Below are 20150 nucleotides of genomic sequence, written 5' to 3'. Positions count from 1 at the left end.
CTGGTCGAATACTGCCACGGGGGATCCTGTGCGGGACCGGGCACCGGGAGAGGAGGGGGAAGGCTCATTAGGACCGAGCCTTCCCTCTCCTTAGGTGAGTATCTGACTTTTTCTTTTTAAAAACGGTAAACATTCACTTTAAGGTGGCCACTAATGGTCCAATTTCTAGTGAAAAATCATTCAAGCGATCAGAAGAAAAATCGTTCACTACGCCATCAACAAACCAATCTTGGCTTCCTATCCATCACAACCGATCAAGAAAATTCAAATTTTGGTTTGACAAAAATCCAGTTGGACGATTTTTTTTTTTATAATTGTTCATAATTGATTGTGCCCATCAACTGATATTATTTTCAACCAATCCGATCAGAATTTCTGATCGCTCAAACGATTTTTCGCTAGAAATTGGACTGTTAGTGGCCACCTTTAGACTCTTAACTCTTCCTGTACTGGAAACAATATGAGACTCATGTCTCTGCTCCTGATGTTTTATTTCTGAGCTGTACTACACATACAAATCATCATATCATCATTTTTGTTTCGCTTCAGTGTCTCGTTAACAAATAGTGAATGTACCAGAAGCAGTGGGGCCGGCACTCCGATAACCGCTGCTTGTACTGATTTGGTAGAACCACTATTGTGGTGTAAATGTAACCCCAACAGTGCATTAGCTACGCTGAACACCAGAAGAAGCAGACTAGGAACAAACCAAGATGTGGAGAAATGTCTGGCACTGTAGCTTTAATCAATGCTTGTGAACAGTCATCAATAAGATGCAGTACAAGTGCACATGCAATCTTCACAAATGTAGTGAAAAGTACTTATCGCGACAGCTCCGCTGAGGGCGTCAGAGGGCGTCAGAGGGCGCACGGCCGGCAATAGTGAGCTGCTTGTGCATGACAATCTGGGGAGCAGATTGATGCACCATGGAAGATATAGTCCACCAGGAATCAATCCTTATGCAGCTTTCCAATACAAACAGTCACGTTCCAGTGCAAGCATAGGCACTGGGGGGCTGTGAGGCGTCTTGTTGCCCTGGTGATGGCAGTTTGATACTGGTGAAACTGGTGGGCCCTTTGGTAGCAGCACCATGGTGGACGAGGGTGGTGGTGGCAGACGCAGTTATTAGTTATATTTATTGCAAAGCGCTGCGTAATAGGTTGGCACTATATAAATCCAATTAATAATAATAATTATTCAGCCACATGCACAGATGTGTGATAACTTTTGCTATAGCGCCTTCTTTCTTTTAAATGTGAATGTGGATAGCAAGGCGCACTATAAAAACTGCAGCTTCAATTAGGTGTCCTCAAATTTCTGTTTATTACTGATATTAACATGGGGGCCTCTGCGGTGGGCAAACTGCTGCAGCAGCACTACTTGTCATATATAGCGGTGAAGGCGGTGCATATAGTGGCAAGGTTGTGAGGGGGGCGGTCAGGGTTGGGCATGTGAGGGAGAAAGGGCATAGCAATAGGGGGTGCAGAGGTTGTGACCGCATTGGGGCCCTTGGGCCAGAGGGGCCCTCCCTCAGCTGCAGTATTAGCTCTTTATTGGTCCTGTGCTGGTAATAATCCCTTCTGTAGATGTTGTGCATAGCAGTAATCATTAACAAGCTGCTCCCCACCCCCTTCTTGCACCTCTGACACTGTAGTTGCCATTGGCAGGGATTGCTATGTATAGAGTGCTTGGGGGTAATCAGTAACAAGCTGCTCCCCATCCCCTTCTTGCACCTCTGACACTGTAGTTGCCATTGGCAGGGATTGCTATGTATAGAGTGCTTGGGGGTAATCAGTAACAAGCTGCTCCCCATCCCCTTCTTGTACCTCTGACACTGTAGTTGCCATTGGCAGGGATTGCTATGTATAGAGTGCTTGGGGGTAATCAGTAACAAGCTGCTCCCCATCCCCTTCTTGTACCTCTGACACTGTAGTTGCCATTGGCAGGGATTGCTATGTATAGAGTGCTTGGGGGTAATCAGTAACAAGCTGCTCCCCATCCCCTTCTTGCACTTCTGACACTGTAGTTGCCATTGGCAGGGATTGCTATGTATAGAGTGCTTGGGGGTAATCAATAACAAGCTGCTCCCCATCCCCTTCTTGCACCTCTGACACTGTAGTTGCCATTGGCAGGGATTGCTATGTATAGAGTGCTTGGGGGTAATCAGTAACAAGCTGCTCCCCATCCCCTTCTTGTACCTCTGACACTGTAGTTGCCATTGGCAGGGATTGCTATGTATAGAGTGCTTGGGGGTAATCAGTAACAAGCTGCTCCCCATCCCCTTCTTGCACCTCTGACACTGTAGTTGCCATTGGCAGGGATTGCTATGTATAGAGTGCTTGGGGGTAATCAGTAACAAGCTGTTCCCCATCCCCTTCTTGCTCCTCTGACACTGTAGTTGCCATTGGCAGGGATTGCTATGTATAGAGTGCTTGGGGGTAATCAGTAACAAGCTGTTCCCCATCCCCTTCTTGTACCTCTGACACTGTAGTTGCCATTGGCAGGGATTGCTATGTATAGAGTGCTTGGGGGTAATCAGTAACAAGCTGCTCCCCATCCCCTTCTTGCACTTCTGACACTGTAGTTGCCATTGGCAGGGATTGCTATGTATAGAGTGCTTGGGGGTAATCAATAACAAGCTGCTCCCCATCCCCTTCTTGCACCTCTGACACTGTAGTTGCCATTGGCAGGGATTGCTATGTATAGAGTGCTTGGGGGTAATCAGTAACAAGCTGCTCCCCATCCCCTTCTTGCACCTCTGACACTGTAGTTGCCATTGGCAGGGATTGCTATGTATAGAGTGCTTGGGGGTAATCAGTAACAAGCTGTTCCCCATCCCCTTCTTGCACCTCTGACACTGTAGTTGCCATTGGCAGGGATTGCTATGTATAGAGTGCTTGGGGGTAATCAGTAACAAGCTGTTCCCCATCCCCTTCTTGCTCCTCTGACACTGTAGTTGCCATTGGCAGGGATTGCTATGTATAGAGTGCTTGGGGGTAATCAGTAACAAGCTGTTCCCCATCCCCTTCTTGCACCTCTGACACTGTAGTTGCCATTGGCAGGGATTGCTGTGTATAGAGTGCTTGGGGGTAATCAGTAACAGACTGCTCCCCATCCCCTTCTTGCTCCTCTGACACTGTAGTTGCCATTGGCAGGGATTGCTATGTATAGAGTGCTTGGGGGTAATCAGTAACAAGCTGCTCCCCATCCCCTTCTTGTACCTCTGACACTGTAGTTGCCATTGGCAGGGATTGCTATGTATAGAGTGCTTGGGGGTAATCAGTAACAAGCTGTTCCCCACTGTAGTTGCCATTGGCAGGGATTGCTATGTATAGAGTGCTTGGGGGGTAATCAGTAACAAGCTGTTCCCCATCCCCTTCTTGTACCTCTGACACTGTAGTTGCCATTGGCAGGGATTGCTATGTATAGAGTGCTTGGGGGTAATCAGTAACAAGCTGCTCCCCATCCCCTTCTTGTACCTCTGACACTGTAGTTGCCATTGGCAGGGATTGCTATGTATAGAGTGCTTGGGGGTAATCAGTAACAAGCTGCTCCCCATCCCCTTCTTGCACCTCTGACACTGTAGTTGCCATTGGCAGGGATTGCTATGTATAGAGTGCTTGGGGGTAATCAGTAACAAGCTGCTCCCCATCCCCTTCTTGCACCTCTGACACTGTAGTTGCCATTGGCAGGGATTGCTATGTATAGAGTGCTTGGGGGTAATCAGTAACAAGCTGCTCCCCATCCCCTTCTTGCACCTCTGACACTGTAGTTGCCATTGGCAGGGATTGCTATGTATAGAGTGCTTGGGGGGTAATCAGTAACAAGCTGTTCCCCATCCCCTTCTTGTACCTCTGACACTGTAGTTGCCATTGGCAGGGATTGCTATGTATAGAGTGCTTGGGGGTAATCAGTAACAAGCTGCTCCCCATCCCCTTCTTGCACCTCTGACACTGTAGTTGCCATTGGCAGGGATTGCTATGTATAGAGTGCTTGGGGGTAATCAGTAACAAGCTGCTCCCCATCCCCTTCTTGCACCTCTGACACTGTAGTTGCCATTGGCAGGGATTGCTATGTATAGAGTGCTTGGGGGTAATCAGTAACAAGCTGCTCCCCATCCCCTTCTTGCACTTCTGACACTGTAGTTGCCATTGGCAGGTTTTGGTGCGCCGTATCAATTGTTATGTATAGAGTGCTTGGGGGGCCCCATTGTAAAACTTGCACCGGGGCCCACAGCTCCTTAGCTACGCCACTGGGAGGGAGGTCAGTTAACGTGTTAGTGGGGGGAGGGCTCATGTGAAAATAGGGTTAGGTTTAGCGATAATAAAATATCAGAATTGTCACTGTAGCAATTTTACCGATATTCTACTAGTCAGTATCTCCGTATCTCTCTCAGTATCTCTCTTTCTTCCTCTACATAGTGAGACCAGCCACATACCTGTGTCATAACAGATGAGCAGGTTCCCTGTATGATCTCCAACCTCCAGCGGGTGGAACTCCAGTGTGACCTGCATGCTCTCTGCAATCTCCAGCGTTCCTGACAAGGGCTCCACGCTAAACGGCCTGCAACAAATCACAACATAAGGCACATCATCTCCTCTGTACCTACAGCACACCACTCATACCATGCAGGGGACACTATGCTCCATGTCAGACACACCACTCATACCATGCAGGGGACACTATGCTCCATGTCAGACACACCATTCATACCACGCAGGGGACACTATGCTCCATGTCAGACACACCATTCATACCACGCAGGGGACACTAGGCTGCATGTCAGACACACCATTCATACCACGCAGGGGACACTAGGCTCCATGTCAGACACACCATTCATACCACGCAGGGGACACTAGGCTCCATGTCAGACACACCATTCATACCACGCAGGGGACACTATGCTCCATGTCAGACACACCATTCATACCACGCAGGGGACACTATGCTCCATGTCAGACACACCATTCATACCACGCAGGGGACACTAGGCTGCATGTCAGACACACCATTCATACCACGCAGGGGACACTAGGCTCCATGTCAGACACACCACTCACACCACACAAGGGACACTAGGCTGCATGTCTGACACACCATTCATACCACGCAGGGGACACTAGGCTCCATGTCAGACACACCATTCATACCAAGCAGGGGACACTAGGCTGCATGTCTGACACACCATTCATACCACGCAAGGGACACTAGGCTCCATGTCAGACACACCATTCATACCAAGCAGGGGACACTAGGCTGCATGTCAGACACACCATTCATACCACGCAGGGGACACTAGGCTCCATGTCAGACACACCATTCATACCACGCAGGGGACACTAGGCTCCATGTCAGACACACCATTCATACCACACAGGGGACACTAGGCTCCATGTCAGACACACCATTCATACCAAGCAGGGGACACTAGGCTCCATGTCAGACACACCATTCATACCACGCAGGGGACACTAGGCTGCATGTCAGACACACCATTCATACCACGCAGGGGACACTAGGCTCCATGTCAGACACACCATTCATACCACGCAGGGGACACTAGGCTCCATGTCAGACACACCATTCATACCACGCAGGGGGACACTAGGCTCAATGTCAGACACACCATTCATACCACGCAGGGGACACTAGGCTGCATGTCAGACACACCATTCATACCACGCAGGGGACACTAGGCTCCATGTCAGACACACCATTCATACCACGCAGGGGACACTAGGCTCAATGTCAGACACACCATTCATACCACGCAGGGGACACTAGGCTCCATGTCAGACACACCATTCATACCACGCAGGGGACACTAGGCTCCATGTCAGACACACCATTCATACCAAGCAGGGGACACTAGGCTCCATGTCAGACACACCATTCATACCACGCAGGGGACACTAGGCTCCATGTCAGACACACCATTCATACCACGCAGGGGACACTAGGCTCCATGTCAGACACACCATTCATACCACGCAGGGGACACTAGGCTCCATGTCAGACACACCATTCATACCACGCAGGGGACACTAGGCTCCATGTCAGACACACCATTCATACCACGCAGGGGACACTAGGCTCCATGTCAGACACACCACTCACACCACACAAGGGACACTAGGCTCCATGTCAGACACACCATTCATACCACGCAGGGGACACTAGGCTGCATGTCAGACACACCATTCATACCACGCAGGGGACACTAGGCTGCATGTCAGACACACCATTCATACCACGCAGGGGACACTAGGCTCCATGTCAGACACACCACTCACACCACACAAGGGACACTAGGCTCCATGTCAGACACACCATTCATACCACGCAGGGGACACTAGGTTCCATGTCAGACACACCATTCATACCACGCAGGGGACACTAGACTCCATGTCAGACACACCATTCATACCACGCAGGGGACACTAGGCTCCATGTCAGACACACCATTCATACCACACAGGGGACACTAGGCTCAATGTCAGACACACCATTCATACCACACAAGGGACACTAGGCTCCATGTCAGACACACCATTCATACCACGCAGGGGACACTAGGCTGCATGTCAGACACACCATTCATACCACGCAGGGGACACTAGGCTTCATGTCAGACACACCATTCATACCAAGCAGGGGACACTAGGCTCCATGTCAGACACACCACTCACACCACACAAGGGACACTAGGCTCCATGTCAGACACACCATTCATACCACGCAGGGGACACTAGGCTCCATGTCAGACACACCATTCATACCACGCAGGGGGACACTAGGCTCCATGTCAGACACACCATTCATACCACGCAGGGGACACTAGGCTCCATGTCTGACACACCATTCATACCACGCAGGGGACACTAGGCTCCATGTCTGACACACCATTCATACCACGCAGGGGGACACTAGGCTCCATGTCAGACACACCATTCATACCACGCAGGGGACACTAGGCTCCATGTCTGACACACCATTCATACCACGCAGGGGACACTAGGCTGCATGTCTGACACACCATTCATACCACGCAGGGGGACACTAGGCTCAATGTCAGACACACCATTCATACCACGCAGGGGACACTAGGCTCCATGTCAGACACACCATTCATACCACGCAGGGGACACTAGGCTCCATGTCAGACACACCATTCATACCACGCAGGGGACACTAGGCTCCATGTCAGACACACCATTCATACCACGCAGGGGACACTAGGCTCCATGTCAGACACACCATTCATACCATGCAGGGGACACTAGGCTCCATGTCAGACACACCATTCATACCACGCAGGGGACACTAGGCTCAATGTCAGACACACCATTCATACCACGCAGGGGACACTAGGCTCCATGTCAGACACACCATTCATACCACGCAGGGGACACTAGGCTCCATGTCAGACACACCATTCATACCACGCAGGGGACACTAGGCTCCATGTCAGACACACCATTCATACCACACAGGGGGACACTAGGCTCCATGTCAGACACACCATTCATACCACGCAGGGGACACTAGACTCCATGTCAGACACACCATTCATACCACGCAGGGGACACTAGGCTCCATGTCAGACACACCATTCATACCACGCAGGGGACACTAGGCTCAATGTCAGACACACCATTCATACCACGCAGGGGACACTAGGCTCCATGTCAGACACACCATTCATACCACGCAGGGGACACTAGGCTCCATGTCAGACACACCACTCACACCACACAGGGGACACTAGGCTCCATGTCAGACACACCATTCATACCACGCAGGGGACACTAGGCTTCATGTCAGACACACCATTCATACCACACAGGGGGACACTAGGCTCTATGTCAGACACACCATTCATACCATGCAGGGGACACTAGGCTTCATGTCAGACACACCATTCATACCACACAGGGGGACACTAGGCTCCATGTCAGACACACCATTCATACCACGCAGGGGACACTAGGCTTCATGTCAGACACACCATTCATACCACACAGGGGGACACTAGGCTCTATGTCAGACACACCATTCATACCACGCAGGGGACACTAGGCTCCATGTCAGACACACCATTTATACCACGCAGGGGACACTAGGCTCTATGTCAGACACACCATTTATACCACGCAGGGGACACTAGGCTCCATGTCAGACACACCATTCATACCACGCAGGGGGACACTAGGCTCCATGTCAGACACACCATTCATACCAGGCAGGGGACACTAGGCTCCATGTCAGACACACCATTCATACCACACAGGGGGACACTAGGCTTCATGTCAGACACACCTCTGAGTCAGGAGCTGGAAGCAAGCTTGGCGGTTGCCGATGTTCCGCACCAGCAGGGTTTTCTGGGAGCTGTACTTCACTGGACAGACTTGGAAGCTCAGCTCATCTGGGAAGTCCAGCACAGCCCGAGCGCCGATGGCCTGGATGGGGACCACAAACTTCTCCCGCTCAGTGATGCAGACCACTTCATGGAAATAATCCTGCACAGGAAACAGGAGAGGTTATCACACGAGGAGACCAATGTGCCGCTACACCATCACAAACACATCTCAGGGGGAAATGAAGTGGAACGCATTGTGACCACGCGTCCAGAAGGATGCGAAACTGCCCTTGGCTGTCCCACCTCAGTGCCTGATACATTAGATGTCATTCTGCACATTGATGAGGTTAATCGATTGATCCAATCTCTGGATTGTGTTTTTATAAGTACAGCTGGCGTTAAGTCACTGTACACTTGCATACCCCAAGATAAGTCATTAGAAATCATCATGAAATATCTGAAGAATAGAGGTGACTTATTGGAACCCCAGTTAGAATTTTTGAAGAAGTTATGTATATTTTCATTCACAAAAAACTATTTTTGGTTTGAACAATGCTTCTATAGCCAGCAACGCGGCGTAGCTATGGGGGCGAAACATGCTCCGAGTGTAGCAAATTTATACATGTCAGCATGGGAGGAACAATATTTGGAGGGTTATATAGGGGGCCCACTTATCTCATGGAAAAGATTTATCGATGATTGTATTTTTTTCTGGGGTTGTGATGAGGCTTCTTTACTTTTATTACTTTTATTAACCACATCAATGAGAACCAATGGAATTTACAGTTTGATGTTATGTATAGCATTACTTCAGCCAATTTTTTAGATTTGCAAGCGTTTCTTAAAGGAATACTATCGATTCACATATTTTTTTTCAATTGACACAGGAATTGTTTGGGAAGTGCTGCCAAGTACTGGTGTATACATTTTAGTAGCAACCTCTGTGTTTACTGTTATCAATATACATTCAAAGTTTACTGACGCCAAAACTGACGGCTGACTGAGCCATGAGGAGAGGGGAAATTCCCCTCACACTTGATCAGTTAACTCTATGTGTAGCTCTGTGTGCGACAGAGAGAGAGAGAGGACACAGGAGCTGCAGCTGTTGGGAGCTCTGTTGCTGACTGAGGTGTCTGAAGAGAGCAGAGGAAATGTAACTAATTCTCACAGCTTTTCATACTGTTTTTGCTTTCAGAGTTTGATATGTTTGATATTTGCTTTCTGTAGTCTAATATGCAACTCTGGCTGTGCATTGAAGCAGACACCCCTTCTGCAATTGATTTGTCCCAATATAGCTAAATCCTACCCTCAATAGATTACAGCTTTTGCCTCTGATATTTAACATGAAAAGTAGGAAAATGTTTACACAGCTACTTAGACATTATTTGCACATTGTCATTTTAGAACACTTGGGTATCGATAGTATTCCTTTAAGGACGGGCTTTGGAGAACTAAGTGTTTCTTTAAGGGCACCGATCGCAATTCTTATATTAGATACGATAGTTGCCATTACCAACCGTGGTTGAACAATGCTCCTAGGGGACAATTTTGCAGAATCATGCGCAATTGCACATATGAGAGCGATTATTGGGACCAATCACAGATCATTGAGGATCGATTTGTGTCGAAGGGTTATAATGTGGATGACGTATGTAAAGATAGATGCAAGGTGTTGCAGGAGGGGCGTAGTGTCATAGTTACATAGTTACATAGTTATTTTGGTTGAAAAAAGACATACGTCCATCGAGTTCAACCAGTATAGAGTACAACACCAGCCTGCTCCCTCACATATCCCTGTTGATCCAGAGGAAGGCGAAAAAACCCTTACAAGGCATGGTCCAATTAGCCCCAAAAGGGAAAAATTCCTTCCCGACTCCAGATGGCAATCAGATAAAATCCCTGGATCAACATCATTAGGCATAACCTAGTAATTGTAGCCATGGATGTCTTTCAACGCAAGGAAAGCATCTAAGCCCCCTTTAAATGCAGGTATAGAGTTTGCATTAACGACTTCCTGTGGCAATGCATTCCACATCTTAATCACTCTTACTGTAAAGAACCCTTTCCTAAATAAATGGCTAAAACGTTTTTCCTCCATGCGCAGATCATGTCCTCTAGTCCTTTGAGAAGGCCTAGGGACAAAAAGCTCATCCGCCAAGCTATTATATTGCCCTCTGATGTATTTATACATGTTAATTAGATCCCCTCTAAGGCGTCTTTTCTCTAGACTAAATAAACCCAGTTTATCTAACCTTTCTTGATAAGTGAGACCTTCCATCCCACGTATCAATTTTGTTGCTCGTCTCTGCACCTGCTCTAAAACTGCAATATCTTTTTTGTAATGTGGTGCCCAGAACTGAATTCCATATTCCAGATGTGGCCTTACTAGAGAGTTAAACAGGGGCAATATTATGCTAGCATCTCGAGTTTTTATTTCCCTTTTAATGCATCCCAAAATTTTGTTAGCTTTAGCTGCAGCTGCTTGGCATTGAGTACGATTATTTAACTTGTTGTCGATGAGTACTCCCAAGTCCTTCTCCAAGTTTGATGTCCCCAACTGTATCCCATTTATTTTGTATGGTGCTAGACCATTAGTACGTCCAAAATGCATGACTTTACATTTGTCAACATTGAATTTCATCTGCCATGTATGTGCCCATATAGCCATCCTATCCAGATCCTGTTGCAATATGACACTATCTACCTGAGAGTTGATGATTCTGCACAATTTTGTATCATCTGCAAAAATAGCAACATTGCTCACTACTGCATCTACTAGGTCATTAATAAATAAATTGAAGAGCACTGGACCCAGAACAGACCCCTGTGGGACCCCACTGCTAACAGTCTCCCATTTTGAGTACGATCCATTGACCACAACTCTTTGTTTTCTGTCCATTAGCCAGTTCCCTATCCATGAACACAGACTCTTCCCCAGTCCTTACATCCTCAACTTTTGCACCAGACTTGTGTGGGGAACAGTGTCGAAGGCCTTTGCAAAGTCCAAGTATATCACATCTACAGCATTCCCAATATTCATATTAGCATTCACTACCTCATAAAAGCTGAGAATGTTAGTCAAACAGGACCTGTCTTTAGTAAACCCATGTTGATGCTGAGAAATAAGATTATTTTCTACTATGAAGTCATGTATAGTATCTCTTAGTAACCCCTCAAATAGTTTGCATACAACTGATGTTAAGCTTACAGGTCTATAATTTCCTGGATCTGATTATTTGCCCTTCTTAAATAATGGGAAAACGTGGGCTGTACGCCAATCCACTGGGACTCTGCCAGTTGCAAGTGAGTCACAAAAGATAAGATAAAAGGGTTAATCTATAACTGAACTTAATTCCCTTAGGACCCGAGGATGCATGCCATCCGGGCCAGGTGCCTTGTCTATTTTTAATGTATTTAGTCTTGCCTTCACTTCTTCCTGCGTTAAGTATTTAATATTACAGTTAGAAGATTGAGACTCTTCCGCCTCTGTAGTTTGCAACAGTGCTGTTTCCTTTGTGAAGACAGAAGCAAAGAAAGCATTTAATAACTCTGCCTTACCTTGGTCATCCACCATTGAGTTCCCACCCTCATCCTTTAGGAGTCCTATACAGTCAACCTTTCTTTTTTTAGAGTTAATGTACTTGTAAAACTGTTTTGGGTTAGATTTGATATCCTTAGCGATTTGTTTTTCAGCTTCAATCTTTGCCAGCCTAATTTCTTTTTTACAATTTTTATTGCACTCCTTATAATTGCTTAGTGCAGCCTCGGTCCCCTCCTGTTTTAAGACCTTATAGGCATTCTTTTCCCTCTTCATTTTATCTTTAACCTTTCTATTCATCCATAGAGGCCTTTTTTTATTCCTAGACATTTTGTTTCCATATGGGATATACATACTACAATATTGATTGAGAATAAGTTTAAAAGCTTGCCATTTCCCTTCAGTGCCCTCCCCTTGTAGTGCATTATCCCAGTTCACCAAACTTAGTGCCTGCCTAATTTGATTGAACTTTGCTTTTCTAAAATTCATAGTTTTAGTGGTCCCGCTGCCCCGTGGCCTATCAGTCACCAGATCAAACGTTATCATGTTGTGATCACTATTTCCCAAATGTTCTTGAACCTGCACATTTGATACATTATCTGGTCTATTAGAAATGATCAGATCCAGTAACGCATTCCCCCTAGTTGGTTCAGTTACCATTTGAGTCAAGTAATTGTCCTGTAGTGCTGCCAGAAATCTGCTTCTTTTACCAGAATGGGTAGCCTCAATACTCCAGTCGATGTCTGGAAAGTTGAAGTCGCCCATAATTATGACCTCATTTTTACCTGCAGCTTTTTCAATCTGCTGTAGTAATCGCAGTTCTGCAGCTTCATTAATAAGAGGTGGCCTGTAGCATACCCCAATAAGCAATTGGCAACTTTTATTTCCACCATGAATATTTACCCAAACGGACTCCACATCTTCGCAATCTTCCTCCATCTCATCGTTGAGGACAGCTGTAAGAGAATTCTTAACAAAGAGACAAACCCCTCCACCTTTTTTCCCTGTTCTATCCCTCCTAAACACATTGTATCCTTTTAAATTAGCTATCCAGTAATGGCTTTCATCCATGTCTCGGTTATTCCCACAATGTCATAGTCTTTGTCATTCAGAATGAACTCTAGTTCGTCTATTTTATTTGCAAGGCTCCGAGCATTGGTTACCATGCACTTTATATTTTTACCAACACATTTACCAATTTTGTTTACAAGAAATGGGCTACTTGAAGTTTTACCAACCTCCTTACTCTTTACACTGTCCCCACCCCCCTCTCCACCCCCCATAATGTTAGGCTCCCACTGTCTTTTTACCTCATCTTGTCTACGTATTGAGACTTTATCCTCCCGCCTCCCCCCAGATCCTAGTTTAAAATGTCCGTCTGCAAAAAAAGACCGTGACTAGCAACACCAACCCCACCAATGATTTTTCGTTTGTAACCACTTTTATGAATAATCATCATGCTGTCAAACACATTATAGACAGAAATTGGGGTATTTTGAAGAAAGATCCAGTTCTTGGGCCCCATCTCCCTAAAAAACCCGTATTATTTATAGGAGACCTCCTAATGTAGCAAATAAATTGGTAAAAAATTGTTGCATCCCTAGGAGACCACGGATGTTCCCCGATTTGAAAGGTTTTTTCCCCTGTAAAAAAAGACATTTGTGTAAAATATGTGAGTTTGGTGGATGCACCACTAAAACCTTCACCTATTCAGTTAATGGGAGGGAATGTAAAATCAATCAGTTTTTGACTTGCACTTCTAAATGGGTGGTTTATTTGGTGAGCTGCCCGTGCGGCCTACAGTATGTGGGCCGCACTGGCAGGATGGCCAAGAAACGCTTCTCAGAGCACATTTACAACATAAAAAATTCCGAGGACAAAAACATAGTATTCCGGAGCATTTTGCTCAGTGCCACAATCGGTCACCAAATGGCATCAAGTGTTTTGCCATAGACTGTGTAAAACCTCATTGGAGGAGGGTGGGGGGGTTGGAGGGGGAGTACTATCAATATTCTATCCCAGTTAGAAACCAGGTGGATCTATCAATTAGACACATTAAAACCCGGAGGATTAAATGCTCACATAGATTTGAATTGCTTTATCAAAGATGAATGATCATAGCTGGATTGCTTTTAACTTTGTAATTGTTTTATGCTATTTCCATTACTATCTTTATAGCTATTTTTATTGTCACTTATTTTTAGCTTTTGATTGTGTTATGCACATACCATTTGTTTTAATTAGTGCAAAGTGGGAACTTATGGTGTGTACACACTTGAAAGATAAATGCAAGATATCAGACCACCCTTCATGTAGTATGAGAGCCACACCTACACAGTCTTTTCTATGGAGCTGCACTCCCCATCAGACAGAAATCTTACCCCCTTCCATGTAGTATGAGAGCCACACCTACACAGTCTATTCTATGGAGCTGCACTCCCCATCAGATAGAGATCTTACCCCCTTCCATGCAGTATGAGAGCCACACCTACACAGTCTATTCTATGGAGCTGCACTCCCCATCAGACAGAGATCTTACCCCCCTCCATGTAGTATGAGAGCCACACCTACACAGTCTATTCTATGGAGCTGAACTCCCCATCAGACAGAGATCTTACCCCCTTCCATGTAGTATGAGAGCCACACCTACACAGTCTATTCTATGGAGCTGCACTCCCCATCAGATAGAAATCTTACCCCCTTCCATGTAGTATGAGAGCCACACCTACACAGTCTATTCTATGGAGCTGCACTCCCCATCAGACAGAAATCTTACCCCCTTCCATGTAGTATGAGAGCCACACCTACACAGTCTTTTCTATGGAGCTGAACTCCCCATCAGACAGAAATCTTACCCCCTTCCATGTAGTATGAGAGCCACACCTACACAGTCTATTCTATGGAGCTGCACTCCCCATCAGACAGAAATCTTACCCCCTTCCATGTAGTATGAGAGCCACACCTACAGTCTATTCTATGGAGCTGCACTCCCCATCAGACAGAAATCTTACCCCCTTCCATGTAGTATGAGAGCCACACCTACACAGTCTATTCTATGGAGCTGAACTCCCCATCACACAGAAATCTTACCCCCTTCCATGTAGTATGAGAGCCATACCTACACAGTCTATTCTATGGAGCTGAACTCCCCATCACACAGAAATCTTACCCCCTTCCATGTAGTATGAGAGCCACACCTACACAGTCTATTCTATGGAGCTGCACTCCCCATCAGACAGAAATCTTACCCCCTTCCATGTAGTATGAGAGCCACACCTACACAGTCTATTCTATGGAGCTGCACTCCCCATCAGATAGAAATCTTACCCCCTTCCATGTAGTATGAGAGCCACACCTACACAGTCTATTCTATGGAGCTGAACTCCCCATCAGACAGAAATCTTACCCCCTTCCATGTAGTATGAGAGCCACACCTACACAGTCTATTCTATGGAGCTGCACTCCCCATCAGACAGAAATCTTACCCCCTTCCATGTAGTATGAGAGCCATACCTACACAGTCTATTCTATGGAGCTGCACTCCCCATCAGACAGAAATCTTACCCCCTTCCATGTAGTATGAGAGCCATACTCTACACAGTCTATTCTATGGAGCTGCACTCCCCATCAGACAGAAATCTTACCCCCTTCCATGTAGTATGAGAGCCACACCTACACAGTCTATTCTATGGAGCTGCACTCCCCATCAGACAGAAATCTTACCCCCTTCCATGTAGTATGAGAGCCATACCTACACAGTCTATTCTATGGAGCTGCACTCCCCATCAGACAGAAATCTTACCCCCTTCCATGTAGTATGAGAGCCATACTCTACACAGTCTATTCTATGGAGCTGAACTCCCCATCAGACAGAAATCTTACCCCCTTCCATGTAGTATGAGAGCCATACCTACACCGTCTATTCTATGGAGCTGCACTCCCCATCAGACAGAAATCTTACCCCCTTCCATGTAGTATGAGAGCCATACCTGCACAGTCTATTCTATGGAGCTGCACTCCCCATCAGACAGAAATCTTACCCCCTTCCATGTAGTATGAGAGCCACACCTACACAGTCTATTCTATGGAGCTGCACTCCCCATCAGACAGAAATCTTACCCCCTTCCATGTAGTATGAGAGCCATACCTACACAGTCTATTCTATGGAGCTGATCTCCCCATCAGACAGAAATCTTACCCCCTTCCATGTAGTATGAGAGCCACCTACACAGTCTATTCTATGGAGCTGCAGTCCCCATCAGACAGAAATCTTACCTCCTTCCATGTAGTATGAGAGCCACACCTACACAGTCTATTCTATGGAGCTGAACTCCCCATCAGATAGAAATCTTACCCCCTTCCATGTAGTATGAGAGCCATACCTACACAGTCTATTCTATGGAGCTGCACTCCCCATCAGACAGAAATCTTACCCCCTTCCATGTAGTATGAGAGCCATACCTACACAGTCTATTCTATGGAGCTGCACTCCCCATCAGACAGAAATCTTACCCCCTTCCATGTAGTATGAGAGCCACACCTACACAGTCTATTCTATGGAGCTGCACTCCCCATCAGACAGAAATCTTACCCCCTTCCATGTAGTATGAGAGCCATACCTACACAGTCTATTCTATGGAGCTGATCTCCCCATCAGACAGAAATCTTACCCCCTTCCATGTAGTATGAGAGCCACACCTACACAGTCTATTCTACGGAGCTGAACTCCCCATCAGATAGAAATCTTACCCCCTTCCATGTAGTATGAGAGCCACACCTACACAGTCTATTCTATGGAGCTGCATTCCCCATCAGACAGAAATCTTACCCCCTTCCATGTAGTATGAGAGCCACACCTACACAGTCTATTCTACGGAGCTGAACTCCCCATCAGATAGAAATCTTACCCCCTTCCATGTAGTATGAGAGCCACACCTACACAGTCTATTCTATGGAGCTGAACTCCCCATCAGATATAAATCTTTGCAAGATGCTGCACACAAAGATGCTGTACACATTCAACAGATTAGTATCTGCAAAAGATCCGTTCCTGCAAAAGATCCGTTCCTGCAAAATGCATTCATAGTCTAGGAGATCTGCAGATCATCATACACACCTTGTTTAACAGACATTCATCTGCAGATCAGATCCACCAGGGTGGATTTTCAGATGTGCAGATGATTGTCTGATCTACAGATGAATGTCTGTTAAATACGGTGTGTATGAGAATCTGCAGATATCATAGACTATGAATGCATTTTGCAGGAACAGATCTTTTGCAGGAACAGATCTTTTGCAGATACTGATCTTTTGAATGTCTACAGAGGTCTTTGAAAGCAGCATCTTGCAAAGAATTTTACCTGATGGGGAGTTCAGCTCCATAGAATAGACTGTGTAGGTGTGGCTCTCATAGTTACATAGTTACAAAGTTATTTTGGTTGAAAAACGACATACGTCCATCGAGTTCAACCATACTACATGGAAGGTGGTAAAATTGGTCTGATATCTTTCATTTATCTTTCAAGTGTGTATGTAGCATTATGCATAGCTTGCATTGTTAAGCAATGGGTTAATGCCACACTGAACTTCCAAATGTTCCTCCAGGCTCCCCGTAGTGCCGGCTATTAACTGCAGGGGAAGTGTAAGGAGTTGGCAACCATATATATACTCTGTGAAATTTGTTCTCTGTAATCCCCTGACGAAGGCATATGGCCGAAATCCGGATTGGGAATACTTTTAGATATGCAATAAACACAAGAATTTGTTTGTAAGTGCAACTTTGTGTGGGTCTGTCAACTTTGGGCGCAGTCTGCACTATGGTGTTTGTCCCCTCTGCATCCCCATAACCAGGAACCAGCCGGTAGAGTCCTGGAACACATTGGACTGCGGGTGGCGACATCACCACTGGCGGAAGGGGAAGGAGACGGTTTCCGTGCGACCATCCGCGTGCATACAGCTCCACTATCCATGCGGACCCCGTACAATCGTACGCAATATACAGAGGACGCTGCACACCGCATCTCCGTGCGACCATCCGCGTGCATACAGCTCCGCTATCCATGCGGACCCCGTACAATCGTACGCAATATACAGAGGACGCTGCACACCGCATCTCCGTGCGACCATCCTCGTGCATACAGCTCCGCTATCCATGCGGACCCCGTACAATCGTACGCAATATACGGAGGACGCTGCACACTGATAGGGAGGGATTTCCATACTCCCAGAAGGTATTGTGCCACACATATGAACTGTCTCTCAGGAATTGTTGTCCACGAGTATTTGCAGTGCGCAGTTTCGCTGGACGAACGAACTTGATCATATTGATCTGTACCATTATTGTAAGCGCCAGGTGCTCCATTACTTTCTCCCATACAGCTTGTATAGCGGTGTAAATGTGCTGTCACATCTCATTAATAAAAGACAAGAGGTGAAGCTGCCTCCTGGCATCCAGTGACCACAGTACAATAGTTTAGTGTTGTCAGATGTGATGTCATCACTCCTGGACAGTCAGAGGCAATATCACCAATTCTAGACACCGCCAATGGTCGGAAGAGCCAATTTCCGATTCCGCAACTACCGTTTCATTCCGACGGTATTCTCTCTCTCTCTCTCTCTCTCTCTCTCTCTCTCATCCATCCATCCATCCTCTTATATCATCCAGTAGGGAATTGCAGATTTTCAAAACAGCTTATATACCATAGCTGGGATTTGAACCCAGGATGCAGTGTGTAGTAGGTACAAGGTATCTGTCTAACCCTCTAGACCATGAACCACACTACATGGTAAAGCTTGCCTAGCATAAACCATACTACCATTATGATCAATTCAATAGAAAAAGTAGCATGATTAAGGATTTGTACTTTTTGAAAAGCATGCTTATATACCATAGCTGGGATTTGAACCCAGGATGCAGTGTGTAGTAGGTACTAGGTATCTGTCTTACCTTTTAGACCATGAACCACACTACATGGTAAAGCTGGCCTAGCATAAACCATACAACCATTATGATCAATTCAATAGAAAAAGTAGGATGATTAAGGATTTGTACTTTTTGAAAAAGCATGCTTATATACCATAGCTGGGATTTGAACCCAGGATGCAGTGTATAGTAGGTACTAGGTATCTGTCTTACCCTCTAGACCATGAACCACACTACATGGTAAAGCTTTCCTAGCATAAACCATACTACCATTATGATCAATTCAATAGAAAAAGTAGCATGATTAAGGATTTGTACTTTTTGAAAAGCATGCTTATATACCATAGCTGGGATTTGAACCCAGGATGCAGTGTGTAGTAGGTACCAGGTATCTGTCTTACCCTCTAGACCATGAACCACACTACATGGTAAAGCTGGCCTAGCATAAATCATACTACCATTATGATCAATTCAATAGAAAAAGTAGCATGATTAAGGATTGGTACTTTTTGAAAAGCATGCTTATATACCATAGCTGGGCTTTGAACCCAGGATGCAGTGTGTAGTAGGTACTAGGTATCTGTCTTACCCTCTAGACCATGAACCACACTACATGGTAAAGCTGGCCTAGCATAAACCATACTACCATTATGATCAATTCAATAGAAAAAGTAGCATGATTAAGGATTGGTACTTTTGAAAAGCATGCTTATATACCATAGCATATCTATTGAATTGATCATAATGGTAGTATGGTACATGCTAGGCCAGCTTTAGCATGTAGAGGTGGGACAAGGTCCTTCAGCACCCAAGGCTGAGACAGCAAAGTGCGCCCCCCCATCCCTCCCACCCCAGCCGTCACCCACTGATTGCTATTACACTAAGAGGTGCCCCAGGGCCCCAAACACCTTAATCGCTACTTATCTGGCTTGCAGTCGCTGCCATGTATCACCTTTTCTTATTTCTTTCTGCTTCAAACAGAATTGGGAATGACAGCTGAATGAATTGTGCACCCCCTCCTACATTGCGCCCTGAGGCTGGAGCCTCTCCAGCCTCTGCCTCGGCCTGGCCCTGAGTGTGGTTGATGGTCTAGGGGGTAAGACAGATACCTACTACACACTGTGTCCTGGGTTCAAATCCCAGCTATGGTATATAAGCATGCTTTTCAAAAACTACAAATCCTTAATCATGCTACTTTTTCTATCGAATTGATCATAATGGTAGTATGGTTTATGCTAGGCCAGCTGTAGCATGTTGTGTGGTTCCTGGTCTAGAGCAGGCATGGGCAAACTTGGCCCTCCAGCTGTTAAGGAACTACAAATCCCACA

The 20150-nt window shown here is 46.1% G+C and overlaps 1 protein-coding gene across 2 annotated transcripts in view; it reads right to left on the bottom strand.

Annotated features, from left to right (window-relative positions):
* HYDIN (HYDIN axonemal central pair apparatus protein) overlaps positions 1-20150 on the bottom strand; it is a 606889-nt gene that overhangs the window by 447426 nt on the left and 139313 nt on the right. For both annotated transcript variants that reach the window (XM_068260328.1, XM_068260329.1), the window contains 2 exons: positions 8323-8522; positions 4439-4563 (listed from right to left, as the gene is read on the bottom strand). In XM_068260328.1, the coding sequence (XP_068116429.1) occupies positions 4439-4563; positions 8323-8522 (325 nt within the window). The remainder of the gene's footprint in view (positions 1-4438; positions 4564-8322; positions 8523-20150) is intronic.

The sequence above is a fragment of the Hyperolius riggenbachi genome, chromosome 11 (genome assembly GCF_040937935.1).
Source record: "Hyperolius riggenbachi isolate aHypRig1 chromosome 11, aHypRig1.pri, whole genome shotgun sequence".
NCBI lineage: Eukaryota > Metazoa > Chordata > Amphibia > Anura > Hyperoliidae > Hyperolius > Hyperolius riggenbachi.
Note: the sequence above shows the minus strand (reverse complement) of the source record. Positions and strands in the feature narration are given on the sequence as shown.